This window comes from Petromyzon marinus, chromosome 23 (assembly GCF_048934315.1).
Source record: "Petromyzon marinus isolate PM22_M1 ecotype Great Lakes invasive population chromosome 23, UKy_Petmar_22M1.pri1.0, whole genome shotgun sequence".
Classification (NCBI taxonomy): Eukaryota; Metazoa; Chordata; class Hyperoartia; order Petromyzontiformes; family Petromyzontidae; genus Petromyzon; species Petromyzon marinus.
In genome coordinates this window covers 5,348,545-5,364,443 of record NC_133689.1, presented here as the reverse complement: position 1 = coordinate 5,364,443, position 15,899 = coordinate 5,348,545, and the positions used below count along the sequence as shown (strand labels likewise).

At 50.6% G+C, this 15,899-nt stretch overlaps 2 protein-coding genes across 2 annotated transcripts in view; both read left to right on the top strand.

Moving 5' to 3' along the window:
- LOC116945221 (extracellular sulfatase Sulf-1-like) overlaps window positions 1–15,899 on the top strand; it is a 371,767-nt gene that overhangs the window by 66,306 nt on the left and 289,562 nt on the right. The window lies entirely within an intron of this gene.
- LOC116945220 (solute carrier organic anion transporter family member 5A1-like) overlaps window positions 1–15,899 on the top strand; it is a 51,535-nt gene that overhangs the window by 2,400 nt on the left and 33,236 nt on the right. Inside the window, exon 2 of the mRNA XM_032959521.2 lies at window positions 4,297–4,521. Within this exon, the coding sequence (XP_032815412.2) occupies window positions 4,297–4,521 (225 nt within the window). The remainder of the gene's footprint in view (window positions 1–4,296; window positions 4,522–15,899) is intronic.

Sequence of the window (15,899 nt, the reverse complement as noted above, 5' to 3'; positions counted from 1 at the left end):
ACAACAACAACGAAAACACGTGTCAAAGGCGCAGCCCCTTCAATGGCTCGCTCACGCCTCGGCTCGCGGAAGGGACTCACGCTCGAGTGAGCTGTCGAGAGCCAATCTGCAGGGTCACGAGAAGACCTCTCGCACGCTGGCCAGACGTCATCTTGAAAGAGGCGTGATGAGGATTACCCAACGCTTTACTCACAATACCGATCGATTCACCGTGCTGTATCTATTTATATTGCTGCGCGCACACACACACGTGCTACTGCTGATAATACTAATAATTTACACATACACACACGTGTGTGTGAATTATTAGTATTATCAATTATTAGTATTATCAATAATTCACACACGCACACACGTGTGCGTGTGTGAATTATTAGTATTATCAGCAGCAGCAGGAGTAGTCAATGTTATGAGAAACATCAACCCTGTGCTGCAACCTTCTTTAAATTGGGTGGGAGGAGGGGGGGGGATATGTGGGAAATACACCGTCAATGTTAAACTTGAAACGAATGCGAAACACTCGGCAGAGTGAGCAACGATACGATCTGTTCTTGTCCGTCTTGCAATGAGGCTCGAGCTGTCGCTCGCTGTGAATGCGAGCCAGAGGCTGCTTGCTCACCGCATTGTTCAGAGTATACGAGGCGCTTTGACCACGTCTGTTGCGAAGTGTAAAGTTGGAGGTGCGTCTAATTCGATCGGTGTGTGTGGGTGCGTGGAAGAGGGAGAGAGAGACCGGGTTTAAATTTGAATAACTTTATTGACACCGGGGCACAAGTCAGCAGATGTAGCAAAAATATCAGCTCTCTTATCAGCAGCTCCGTCACCATCATCGGTACTGCTGTGGTCACCAATCTCAAAATGCTCAACGCCCCCCCCCCCCCCCCAATTCCATAATTTATCTCGTAGCGTTTCAGATATTCAGCAGCAGGCTACTCCTGATATCAACCCATCCACTGGCTTACTCACCAACCTCGACGCTAACATAGAGACGTTTCGGATCAACTCTCCACCGTACGAAGTCTGAGATTGATCAGATCCCACGACACGCGTTATCCTGGTTGAAGCACGGCTGACTGAAACCCGGATTGGAACCCAGGTCCTCAGCGCTGTGCCGGCTCATTGCTCTGAGCCCTGAGCCACCTTGAGGCCCTCCTCGTGATTGTCCAGAGTCACCGTTAAACAGCTACAGTCATGAGCCTCCACACAATTTGTCAGCCTGCCCATTGTATTCGCAACGCACGTTCCTGATCAGGTTATATTTGCCGAATTACACGTGATCAATTACTGTCGTTTAAAATGTAATTACGGATGCGTTTCGTGTGTGTGATGTTGGTTGAGCTTTTCATTACAGATCAACACAGTCTAATAACGCACGTGCTGTATGCAGACGTGTGGTGTCAAGTGCCATACCAGAGTTACACAGCACAACATATCAAAAGCGCTGTTGCAGATAATTTAAGCACCAAATATATTTGTTTTATTTTGTTTGTACTTTTTTTTAATTATTATGTTCTGTTACACAGGGTGGCCCAAAAGTCAGGACACACAGGGTTGTTAGAGTATATTTCTATTAGCAAATCACGTAGGGTTATTCCATTTATTTTAACAAATGTTCAAACTCACCGCCATTAACATTAACACGTGCACAAATTACCGTTTGAAATTAATTGAGATTTGTGTTGTTTTAAGATGAAGGTGTTTTTTTATGTTTTATATATATTATTTTATTGTTTCCCTTCAACGTGACTTTACCGAAAGAGCTAAGAATATGAATTACTGCAGTCACGAAAGCTTTAAATAAAAATTTAAGGTGTAATCTTTGAACATTTAGCAATTTTGCTTCGTCTCAATTCATTCAGGCATCTTGGAAGAGATTTTTAAACGACATTTGAGGTGAGCCCACAGGAAGAAGAAATATCGATATAAAGTATGATAATAGATGGAATCTTAACTTAAGGATTTAAACTAAATGTGTATTAATGCCAGTGTTACAATAAATGAAATAACCCGATGTGTCCTGACTTTTGGGCCACCCTGTGTATGGTTTTGTGTCGAACTAAGGAGCCATATTTAACAAAGATGTCCTTTATCTGAAAATAAAAAAAACACATTTGGCACTTCACCAGCATTAGTTCAAGCAAGCCTGAAATCGAATGTTGTAGCCGGTTTGCTTGCGTTGAGCCAAAGCTGCCAAAACCATGCAGTCCCAGAGAAGGCCGTGTAACCGGTGGGACGTGAAAACATGACAGTATTTTAAATAAAATCAAACATTTTGATTTAAAGCTTTCGTGACTGCAGTAATTCATATTCTTAGCTCTTTCGGTAAAGTCACGTTGAAGGGAAACAACGTGACTTTACCGAAAGAGCTAAGAATATAAAATCAAACACTCAATGTGGAGCCACCTAAGACGAAAACTAGCCGTGCCTCTGCAAGTGTTAACGTCTCTCCAAATGACCCGTGGACACGGAAAACAACAAAACTTCTAAGGGGCCATCCAATTAGTACGTACGCTTGCGTATGGGGGTCTACTAACAATGTATGTACGCATAGGAAACGGGGGGGGGGGGGTGAAGCCTCGATAATAATCTGTCTACATTGGCCTACAAATGGGTCACAGTTCAGTCTCTTCAGCTGTCAGACAACAAGTACTACCGGGAGAAGTGGGACTTTGGGAGAGGTGTCACACTTTGTGTGCCACCGTACCCCTTGACTGCGAGCTAGCACGCAGCTCAGCAAAATAAGTGGCCAGGTTACGCAACTTAATTCTTTAATGCAGCCGGCGGTGGACAATGTTTGCCTAAACGCGTTAATATTATTAATCCTTGATCGTTTCTGCGTGGATTAAATATGGGCCGTTCTATAGGATTCGGGGGGGGGGGGGTGGAGGTGCGTCAAGTACGCAGGTGGGGTGGGGGGTGTAAAAAGTCCGCGTGCGTACAGGGAGGGGGGGAGGTGTAAAATTTGGACAGATCTTTGCGTACCAACTAAATGGATGGCCCCTAAACCGACCGGCAATGAGACTTACCACGCAGCGTAACAATAACGAATTGGCCAGCTCATTATAGCACTTCTCTTTTTTTTGGGCAGGAGATTGGCAACGCAAATGATTTCAAGAAGCTTTGCATGCAACACTTTTACGGTGAACGTCACGCTGCGTGCCAGTGCGATGAGTCCATGAGCTCGCCGGCCGAATGCGCGGGTTTGTTAGCGCAGTTGTGCATTTCCGTGAACACATTTGCCAAGTCCAATCCTCAAAACATGATTGAGGCCCTCTACATGGACAGACTTACCGGATTCTATTTTTCTCCTCAAAACTAAATAAATACCGAAACAATATTGAATTTCGATTTGTTCCGTGCTGCCCATTATTTGCTCGCTGTCTATGAGCGAGAGAGAATTGCATCGAGGCATGAGAAAACAGAAAAAGAGTGGTAAAGGCAGCAGCCAAATGGAGATCCGGCACCAAAAAAAAATCCCCCCCCCCCCGCCGCCCACCGAGCTCTGCGGTCCTCTTTATACGAAGGTGTTACCGGCCAATGAATGGGAGTTTACATGACTACGTTGACGCATTCAATGCAGAGCAAGGGTGCACTCGGTTAGGATCCCGCGCGCTGAAATGGCGCGCGCACAAAAGTGGAAGGAAACAGGAGCAGAGGGACACCGAGAGCCGGATTCGGAGACATTGGAGCAAGACAAGGAGACGGACGCGTAGTGAGATTGAACGAAGCAGGAACATCGGCCAGGCAGGGAGATACGTGGCGGAAGGACATTCGGCCCGTGTAGTCTCTGATGAGTTGGTTGAAAGGCCATATGATGATGATGATGGTGATTTGTGATTGCTTTTTGGGTAAGTTCACGTAACTATCTGGCAAAATTTGTGTCGCTAAGACCGTCCGCCACCCGGCACAGCCAAGCGAATTACATTGTTACGTGTACAGGTGGAACGACGCACCAATTACTGTTGTGTCAGCTCACCGTGGGAGATTTGAAGAACAACTCGACGAAAATTGAGCAATTAGATGCGTGGCGTTTCGCTTTGAAGCTGCATCAAACTGACCCACCCAATATTTTACATCTGTGAAAATTATCTCACCAGATTCCTGCAGTCGAAACAGAGATTCTGATTCAGACATCGACAGGACAAGATCCAGGGAATCAGAATAAAAAAAAACACGGGATTATGACGACGACGATGCGGTACACATTGTTGTGACGGCCACTGTCAGCCACATGCCTTTAGGTTCGGTGACCGATGCTCCCTTCCCTCCCTCCCCGCGTGTGTTCACGAGGAGCAGGCCTCGTCCACGCCCTCTCCCCGCTGGCTACGGCCACCGGGGGAGGTGAGGTCGCGTGCGGCGTCGGCCTCCAGGCGGAGGGGCTCGGCGGTGAGCGCGCGATGGCCATGGCCCTGTTCGTGTTGGCCCAGCTGCTGGTCGGGATGGGCGCGGCGCCAATCTACACGCTGGGGCCCACGTACCTGGACGACAACGTGAAACCTGAGAACGTGTCGCTCTACCTGGGTAAGAAGCCCTCCCCCGTGTGTCCTCTTGCCCGTATTGCCCACGACGGCTGTCCCCCACGTACCTGGACGAGCAGGTGAAATCTGAGAACGTGTCGCTCTATCTGGGTGAGACGCCCTCCCTCCCGCGTGTGTCCTCTTGCCCGTGTTCCCCACGACGGCCGCTCATTCCCACAGGGGAATGATCTGAGCTCAGCAGCGGCCTGGCCAGGATCGTAACCAGCGTGGGGGCCAGACGTTGCCTTGCCCACCCGTGGCCAAAGCTACGAGTTGTGGCCCCCTTGGAAACCGCCATGAGATATGTTTTCGACAACGGTGTAAAAGAACAAAAACGTATTTAAAACACAGGCTGTTTAGTTTTTATTATTAGCATCATTATATAAAGGCTTTCGTTTATGTTCCACGTTTTATTTAAATTTAATTCGAGCAGTGAAGGTAACATTGCAACGAGGTACAACGGAGCTGCAGTGGCTGAATTTTTGCGAGAGGCAAGCGCCTCCCACAGCGATAAATGTCCGAGACCGTGAGCGTAACGACGATGCGATTTAGGTAGGAGGAGCCACAATACATAGTAGCTTGTCAGTGTGCGACCGTGAGTACAACACTGATCACGTGGTGAGTACAACACTGATCACGTGGTGAGTACAACACTGATCACGTGGTGAGTACAACATTGATCACGTGGTGAGTACAACACTGATGGTGTGGTGAGTACAACACTGGTCATGTGGTGAGTACAACACTGATCACGTGGTGAGTACAACACTGATCACGTGGTGAGTACAACACTGATGGTGTGGTGAGTACAACACTGATCATGTGGTGAGTACAACACTGATCACGTGGTGAGTACAACACTGGTCATGTGGTGAGTACAACACTGATCACGTGGTGAGTACAACACTGATCACGTGGTGAGTACAACACTGATGGTGTGGTGAGTACAACACTGATCATGTGGTGAGTACAACACTGATCATGTGGTGAGTACAACACTGATGGTGTGGTGAGTACAACACTGATGGTGTGGTGAGTACAACACTGATGATGTCGTGAGGACAACACTGATGGTGTGGTGAGTACAACACTGATGGTGTGGTGAGTACAACACTGATCATGTGGTGAGTACAACACTGATGGTGTGGTGAGTACAACACTGATGGTGTGGTGAGTACAACACTGATGGTGTGGTGAGTACAACACTGATGGTGTGGTGAGTACAACACTGATCACGTGGTGAGTACAACACTGATGGTGTGGTGAGTACAACACTGATGGTGTGGTGAGTACAACACTGATGATGTCGTGAGGACAACACTGATGTGGTGAGTACAACACTGATGGTGTGGTGAGTACAACACTGGTCACGTGGTGAGTACAACACTGATGGTGTGGTGAGTACAACACTGGTCACGTGGTGAGTACAACACTGATGATGTCGTGAGGACAACACTGATGGTGTGGTGAGTACAACACTGGGCCTGGCTCATTGTGATCTGGGGTCTTGTGGCTCTATTTCCATGGCCCCAGCGTGGCTCGCTATAGCAATGGGGGGGGGGGGGCGGGGCTGGTTGCAAGCCACTTTATTGGGGGGGGCCGAGTGTCATCTTCCCACTGGGGGTCACACCGTGTGTTCTTGATTCAAAACAATGACAAGAGTAATAGATTTTAGCTTGGGATAGCATAACCTAACCCGGGCATATGATATATATCGTAAAAAAGAAACTAAGTAAGATGAGTCTCCGTTGGCCATGGATGGAAGGTGGTGGTGGGGTGGGAAGGAGACGGAAATCAACTTGCAGATCCTGGAGATCTCTGTCTCTTCGTGTTCGTCTATTAATGTGCTCCCCCCCCCTCCGTCTCTCTATAGCTCTGTGTCCCCACTCATATTCTGTCCGAGAATGTTCAACACCCATCTCCCAACTCGCTCAAAGTCAGACCAGGCAGCGGTGTCCTGAATTAATCCGCTTTGGTGCCACGTGTGCCATGTTGAGTCAGGCGGAGGGGGGCTGTGTGGATTGGTGGGCACATGGGAGGGCGAGTATCCCTGGCAGAACAAACCCCCAATGCGTCGTCTGTCCTTCAAGCTGCTTCCCTCTGCCACAGAGAGGTCAACGAGACCCCAACCCCCCTCACTCCGCCACTATTCCCGAGTCGGCGCTGCCGTGCGCGCAAGCTCCCCGCGGGGTCGTATCGCCTTTCCCGAAACAAAGACAAAGATCCCCCGTGTAGCCTTGACAGACGGTTTGGAGACAAGTGCTGTTAGCGTGCACCTATGAAGCGGGGGAAGGGGTGGGGGGATGGCTTGTGTCTCCCCGGTTGTGATGTTTAAACGCCGCACCAGGTACTCGTTTAAGGCGGAGAAGACTTAGGGGAGGGCCAGGACCGGCGCAGATGATTGTCAGTGGTGTTGGTGGCCGTGAGCACCACCGCTCCCCACGATGACACAAAGACAAAGATCCCCCCGTATAGCCTGAACAGACTGTAGGAGCAAGTGCTGTTAGCGAGCACCTACGAAGGCCTGCACGGCACACAAGGGAGTGGGTGGCCAGCACTACGCCCGGCCGCCTTTGTCTCCCTAGTGACGATGTTTTACACACCTCACCGGGTACTCAATTTGAGGTTGAGTCGACCTAGTGGAGGTCCGGAACCGGTGTTGGCCGTGAGCGGGAATCGAACCCGGGTCGCCAGGTTCATAGCGCAGCGCGCTAACCGCTACACTATCGCACAGACACACACACATACACACAGACACAGACACACACACAGACACACACACACAGACACACACACATGCACACACAGACAGACACACAGACCCACACACAGACATATACACAGACAGACACACAGACACAGACACACAGACATACACACAGACAGACACACACACAGACAGACACACAGACACACACACACAGACACACACACAGACAGACAGACACACACAGACACACACAGACAGACACACAGACAGACACACACACAGACACACACACAGACAGACACAACAACAACAACAACCGCCATTCGCCACTAAGTGGCGGTGACGTCACCACGACGCTTGTGCCAGGCCATGTGCACCTTGAGGCCACGTGAAGTGTCGAACGCCCGCGGGCAGGAGGTCACGGGGCAGACCCAGGTGCCACGGGTCGACTGACTGAGATGACTGGCTGGTGCACCACCTGTGCCCCCTACTGTGCCAACCTGCTGTGCTTTTGCCACCCGGCGCTCCGCTCGTTGTTGTAAGCGTCGCTCCTCCGCCCTCCGTTGTTGTTGGAGGGCGACTACCTCCAACTGCCCAGTAGCATCCTTCACGAGCCTCCTCCACAGAGGCCGATCTTGACACCGCTGGTACCAGTCATCGGCAAGTCCACTCAGCTCCACGTCCTCCTGTACCACATCACTCCATCTCTTCTCTAGCCCGTGCCGCGCCCGCTTAGCCCCCTCAATCAGGCCGAACAAAAGCTGTTTCGGCATGCGGTGGCTGGGCATGCGGGCTACATGACCCAGCCATCGCAGCCTTCCCCGCCGGAGGAGCTCACCGATGGGACCTTGTCCAGATCTTTCAAGGATTTGTGAGCTCCTCACACAATCCAGTCTGGTTAAACCCAGGATGGATCGTAGGCAGGCCAGCCTAAATGTTTCTAACCGGCGAAGATGTTCCATTAGGGGGGTCCACGTTTCGCAAGCGTAGAGAAGGGAGGGAATGACCGTGGCCGAGAAGACCTGAAGCTTAGTGCGGAGCGACAGACCAGGTAGCTTCCACACAGCGTTACGCAACCGATGAAAATATATTGCCGCTCGACTGATTCGGAGTGAGACCTCTGCTGTTAAACTGGAGCCAGTCATAAGCACACTGCCCAGGTATGGGAAACTCTCCACTGTCTCCACAACTGCCTCATCACCGATTGGGAGTTGTGGGGGTGGAGTGTCCGATGGTACAAAATACCCAGGCAGGTGCTTAGTTTTGGTGGGGCTGATGGTAAGGCCCCACCTCTTAGTGGCACACTCCAGTCTCAGCAGCAGCGGCTCCAACTCCTCCTCTGAATGAGCAGCTATTACCAAATCATCAGCATACATAACGTGGTTGAGCAATTGGGAGCCATCCCTTGACCGCACCCGTGCATCGATCAGCCTCCCATTATATCTGTACCATATGAAGATTCCCCCGGTACAGCTATTGAAGGCTTCACAAACTACGTGGTCAAAATAGATGTTAAATAATGTGGGAGCCAGAGGACATCCCTGTCGCACCCCAAGGTGTACAGGGAATGGCTCTGACTCCCGGCCACGTAGTTTTACCCGGGCCCGCTCACCATCATGAAGGTCCTTAATGATCGTGAGCAGAGGGTCAGGTACTCGAAAAGCACGAAGAACAACCCAGAGCCTAGGCCTACTGATGGTATCATAGGCCTTGACCAGGTCAATAAAGCAGAGATGTAGGTCTTGTTGGAATTCCCTACACCTCTGCTGTAGCAGACTGACAGAAAATATGGCATCTGTGCAGGACCGCCCTTTCCTGAAACCGCATTGGGGCTCCGCAAGCCTCTCCTCAGCGTGCCTGGCGAGGCGATGTTGAATAATCCTTGCCAGGACCTTTCCCGGCACATTGAAGAGTGAGATGCCCCTGTAGTTGTTACAGTCTGTGCGGTCTCCCTTCTTAAAGAGGGGGACCACCAGAGCATCCTTCCAATCCTGCGGAACCCGTCCAGTGGTCTAGACTGTTGTTATAATGTCATATAGGGCAGTCTGTGCACAAACGCCACCCTCCCTCAGCATTTCGCTTGGGAGATCATCTCTGCCTGCTGCCTTTCCTGGTCTCAGACTCTGGATCGCCTTCAGTACTTCCTCAACAGATGGTACTTCAGCCAGCCACTCACAGGGGGTGACCTCTTCCAATATTTGAGGCACCGCAGCCTCAGCAGGGTCATCCTCACTTTGTGCCATGATGTTTTCCTGGCTGAGGGATTTTCCCTCCCCCAGGACCTCACAGAAATGCTCAGCAAATCTGAAAACCTGTTCCTGGGGGTCGGAGATTGGATCACCGTTTTTTCCCCTAATGATGGTAATAGGTGTGGCGCTGCAGGTTACTTTTTTGATGGAGTTAAATAGAGATTTGTGATCACGGGCCACTGAGGCAGACTCCATCTCCTCAGCAACCCGCGACCACCACCCATCCTTGCAGCGCCTCACGGCTCTCCGAACCTCCGAGCGAAGGCTGCGGTAAGCCTCCTCATTCTCTGACGTGGGATTCTGTAGCCGATGACAGTGGGCCTGTCGCATTTTCTCAACCATCCTGAACACCTCCTCTGTCAGCCAGGGTCTCTGGGGAGGTCTGGACCGCGTACCCAAAGCAGCCATTGCAGCTGGATGAGTCACAGTCCTAAACCTCGCCCATTTACCCTCGACATCAGGAGGAGTCGGGGACGATGCCAATCCCAGCCGCAAGCGATGATGAAATTCTCGCTTGCAACTTTCATCAGATAACTGAGACCAGGCCACTTTTGGTTGGAATGGGGTCCTGGGTGTACACCCACCACCGGAGTGGAAGAATGGCAGGCGCATCTTACAGATGACTAGTCGATGGTCAGAGGGTAGATCAGCTCCACGGTAGGTCCTGGTGTCAAGGACATGGGCTCGCATCCGCTGGTCCGTCACTCTGTAGTCCAGCAGATGTTCTTGCTTGGACCCGGCATGCATCCATGATGTTGTGTGAATGCGCCGATGCCAGAACAGCGTGTTGGTAATTACAAGACCATGGGATGCACAAAAATCTAGCAGCCTCCTACCGTTGTTATTGAGCTGATCTGGCCCATGCCCTCCAATCACTCCAGACCAGGTGCCAGCATCATGACCAACTCGGGAATTGAAGTCACCCAACATGATGACTCTATCCCGAGGTGCCACTTTAGCCAGCACCTGTGACAGGAGGTCATAGAAGGCATCTGACTCATCGGGATAGATGGGTGGAGACGACCACCACTCCTCGCCTCCGGTTGATGGGAAGGCGAGCCCAAAGTAGCCTGGGGCTTACAGCTTCCTACACCTCACCGCCACGCTCCCACGCCCCCTTCATTATTTTGTTCAAAAGAAGAGCCACACCCTGTTGTTTGGCAGTCTGCTGCCCCGAGTAGAGGACTGTCCACCCCTCATGGTGGCAGGAGCCAGAACCGGTCCACCGGACCTCCTGAATGCCACAGAGATCCAGGTGGTACCGCTCCAGCTCCCGACAGAGGCGTGGCAGCCTCTCCTCCGCAGTGAGCGTTCGAACATTCCACGTGGCCATCCGTAGTGGCTTTTCGTTGTTTCTGTAGGAGCCCGAGGGTAGAGATTCAATCTCTTGGCTCCACCAATTGGGGTTTGGCAAGGAGACGTCATAGACGCCTGTCCCCCCGGGGCTTCCGGCACAAACTTATTAGTTACATATTTCAGTTTAACTCGTGGTTTAGTGGTAATTAATTGAAGGTGGAGGGGTTACCAGCCCGTCGCACCCGTCCAGAGCCCCCGTTAAGCCACTGTGGTGGACACAGACGTCATGAGGGGAGGAGCCAATCGGAATTGGCCCTCCCTCCACAGCACTGTCCACGACAGAGTTGCCCGTCCGGCACCGCGAGGAGGTAGGGGGTTGTTTTGCCGGACAGACAGACACATACACAGACAGACACAGACACACACACACAGACACACACACAGACAGACAGACACACACAAACAAACAAAAAAAGACAAAGATCCCCCGTATAGCCTTAACAGACTGTAGGGGAAAGTGCTGTTAGCGAGCACCTATGAAGGCCGGAACGGTACACGAGGGGGTGGGTGGCCAGCACCACGCCCGACCGCCTTTGTCTCCCCAGTGGCAATGTTTTTATCCACCGCACCAGGTACTCATTTGAGGCTGAGTCGACCTAGGGGAGGCCCAGGACCGGTTCAGATCATCGTCACTGGTGTTGGCCATGAGCGGGAATCGAACCCGGGTCGCCGGGTTCGTAGCGCAGCGCGCTAACCGCCACACTACCGCTCCCCACACACACACAGACACACACACACAGACACACACACAGACACACAAACACACACAGACACACACACAGACAGACACACACAGACACACACAGACAGACACACACACACACAGACACACACAGACACACACACACGTAGCTGCCGGTGCTGCTGCCCACTGCTGCTGTGGGTGCTAGGAGGATCGAAGTCGCTTTCTGTTTTCCCCCCCCCAAAAAACAATCGATGCCAGTGGACGGGTGGGGAGTCGTGGAGCCACCTTGGGCAGTCAGCCTGGCGGGCAGCCCACCCCGTGCAGACGCCCTGCCTCGCTGGCGTACAGTCAAGTGTTGAGAAGCGTTCATTTATTCATGACCATTTCCCATTGGTGTGCGTGTGTCTCTCTCTCGGTGGATGCCTGTGTTCAGTGAATGCGTGGCCTGGCCTTTCGGAATGTGTGTCCATATCTGCATGTGATGTGTGTGTGTGCATGTGTGTTTGTCACACAATGTGTGTGTGTCTTTGTCTTAGCCGGCCTCAAATGAGCACCTGGTGCGGTGTATAAACATCGCCACGAGGGAGACAAAGGCGGACTGGTCTGTGTGTGCATCTGTGGCATGGTTGAACCTGCGGTCGTGCAGTGGTCGAGCCGCTGCACTACTAAACCCGACGCCCCAGTTCGATCCCCGTTCATGATCAATAAGTGATGAATAGTGTAACCGGTCCTGTGCCTCCCCTAGGTCGACTCAGCCTTAAATGAGTACCTGGCCGGTTGTGGTGTTTGCCAGTCACCCACTCGGCATGCCTTGCCGGCCTTCATAGGTGCTCGCTAAGAGCACTTGCCCCAACACAGTCTGTTAAAGCTGTACGGGTGATGGATGTCTATCCTTGGTGTGTGTGTGTGTGTCACGTGATAACGCGAGTAACTGTCACGTGGCCTTCATCCACAAGACACGAGTCTCTAAAACACATCTAAAACTCCGTGGCCAACGCCAATCGAGTCGTAATGTCGTCAAAGTCCACGCACGTTTTGACCGTTCCACACAGAGTAAACGCAATCGCAGGAGATGTTGTATTGGCTGTTTCCGTATACAAAGTATCGTTGCATACAAACCCATGACATTAATTTGCCACGTATGGTTTGTTGATTATTGTTATTGCCGTGTGCGGTATTGCCCTGTCAACCACTGCGTTAATATTACATTCCTGCCAGCTGAAGGGCCCTGAACATTCGTTTATGACCAATGGATACGAATGGGTTAGAAATAATTAAAACGTACAGCAGTTATTTTAATCACCCAAAATACATTGATTTCCATCCGCCGATGGTTTTTACTTTTCTGAATCTCATCAGCACACCACGGGTCTCTTAACCCGATTCTCAAGGCGGGGGGGAGGAGGGGAGGGCAGTTTGATTGTATTAGCCAGGCGATTGTGTAATTATTATTTTTGTTTTTGATTTAAAGCTTTCGTAATTGCAGGGATTCATATGCTTGGTTCTTTCGGTAAAGTCACGTAGAAGGGAAACAATAAAATAAAAATATAAAACAATAAAATTCTCACGACGATTCGACTGCAACACAATCAATCATCATCAGGTGTGAAAACCACAGCAAGAGAATTTGAAAAAAAGTGGCGTTTTTTAACGTTAGCACCACGGAGAGCGATTTGACAGTTATTCAGATGGACGAGTCCATCTATGTTCGGAAAAGAGGAGGGGGGAGACGAAAATAATGGATGCGGTCTGAAAGCTACCGTAAGCGTGAACAATCAATTTAGACCCGAAATGGTTTATCAAATCCTTCCAATGATTGCTAAGCCAGAAACCATCTTCTCGGTTGAAATTGTCTCTGTGTTTGTATATGTGGATAGCCTCATGAACGAATCTCTCATGGTAGCCAGATGGCTTGCAAAGAACCTCTGTCTTGGAGAAGTCAATGTCATGTGAGCCTACTAAATTATAACAGTGATCTGCCACGGCCGAGGTGTTGGTCCTACTGTGTTTTAGGTCTACTTTGTGTTCACGAATGCGGTCCGAGACATGTCGTTTGGTTTCTCCAATGTAACTACTACCACAGAGGCAACTTATTTTGTAGACGGAATCACATATTTTACAGATGGAACCAGATCACGGATTTTATGTAATGTGTTGAATTGGACCTGGATCTTGTGTTTATTCAAGATTTTGGAGATCTTTTTTGTGATCCCCGCAATGTAGGGTAAAGTGATGGTTTTGAAAGGCTCCTCAAGAGGGTCCTTCTTCATGGTTGGAGTAATAGCTTTGCGGATTGTGTAGTCGAAGTAACCATTAGCCTTAAGAGCTTGGTGTACGTGCTTGAGTTCACTGGATATGTGTTCCTGGTTGGATATGCATTGGGCTCTATGGTGCAGAGTCTTGATGAGGGAATTCTTCTGGGATGGATGGTGGTGGGAATTCGGTTTCAGGTAAGCATCCGTATGGGTAGCTTTCATGTAGACAGAGTGGCTCATTGAACCATCAGGTCTCTTTTTTATTAGGACATCCAAAAGAGGTAGCTTGCCATCTTTTTCGACTTCCATGGTAAATCTGATGGCTGGGTGTATGTAATTGATGTGGTCGAGGAAATCTGATGGCTGGGTGTATGGAATTGATGTGGTCGAGGAATTTGTCTAGAGCAGGCCGGCCATGTGGCCAGATGGCAAAAGTGTCATCTACGTACCTCTTCCATAAGGTTGGGCGCAGAGTGGCAGTCTGGATGGCGTCAGTCTCAAATTTCTCCATGAAAATGTTGGCTACAACCGGAGATAAGGGGGAGCCCATTGGGGTACCCTCAGTTTGTTTGTAGAAAGCTCCATTCCAAGTGAAGTATGTATTGGTTAAGCAGTGTCTCACCAGGGGGGTACCTCAGTGTTTAGTCCTTGATGAACCAAGTCTTCAATGATTGCGATGGTGTCAGGTACAGGAACTTTGGTGAATAAGGAAACTACATCAAAACTGACAAGCAGGTCGTCTGGGGACAAGGAAAATCCCGTGATTGTCGATACCAGGTGAGTAGAATTTTGTACCGCAGAGGTGTTTTTCCAATGAAAGGCCGCAGGATTTCAGACAGAAAACGAGCCAGTTTGTAGGTGGGGGGGTTGATAGTAGAGACGATGGGACGAAGGGGTGTATATACTTTATGTATTTTTGGTAAGCCGTATAATATTGGTAGCCTGGCAGCAGAAGGTTTCAACGAGAACTGTTTGGTTTGATCAATTAATGCGGTTGAATCAGAAATGATTTTGTTGGTTTGTATGACGAGGCTGTTGGTGGGCTCTCTTTTTTATTGTTGTATAGCTGCCATCGTTGAGTAATTCTTGAATTTTGTTGTTATATTCTATTTTATCCATGATGACAGTGGCATTGCCCTTGTCGGCTGAGAGGATGACGTCATCCTTCTACGTGACTTTACCGAAAGAACCAAGAATATGAATATTATTTTTGTGTGTTTGTATGAAAATGATGTCCTTTATTAACGTGGAAGTGCCACGCCGTGTCTAAAGACTTGTTCAGGCGGGTCCCTGCTCGGGAGTAATCGACCACCTCCATCAATGTTAGATTGGTTTCATGTGGGAGGAATCTCGGATATCTGGAGCGGGGTGTTGGTGGGGGGGGGGGACCCCCCAAGGATACGAGAGGATATCACCTTAAAGTTTCGAACAATATCGATTAGAGAATCCATCGCCGCACTGCCATCTCCATGTCACTTCACAGCGCAAGCCTACAGCACCTGGGCATTGCTCAGGCAGACCTCCCCACCAGACGACTTAACCTGGCTTAACCCGCCTCAGCCTCCGAGATCCGACGAGACCTGGCCCACCTTTTCCAGGGGTTCATTGTGTCATCGGGTTGCCGATCTCCACCCATCTATCCCTGCCCTTTGCTTGCCGTCACCGGACACCCCTGGACGCCCTTGCACACGAGGTGCGCCATCTCAAGGGGTCACCGCGGTGAAACGCGATCGTGAATCAAAATGAAACGGAACGCTGGTTTCGCAGGCGTGCCCGGCACCGTCAGCGCGCGCGTGCGTGTGTGTGTGTGCACGCGCGCGTGTGTGGGGAGCGGTAGTGTAGCGGTTAGCGCGCTGCGCTACAAACCTGGCGAACCAGGTTCGATTCCTGCTCATGGCCAACATCAGTGACGATTATCTGAACCGGTCCTGGGCCTCCCCTAGGTCGACTCAGCCTCAAATGAGTACCTGATGCGATGCGTAAACATCGCCACTGCGGAGACAAAGGCGGCCGGGCGTGGTGTTGGCCACCCACCCCCTCGTGTGCCGTGCCGGCCTTCATAGGTGCTCGCTAACAGCACTTGCCCCAACAGTCTGTTAAGGCTATACGGGGGATCTTTGTGCGTGT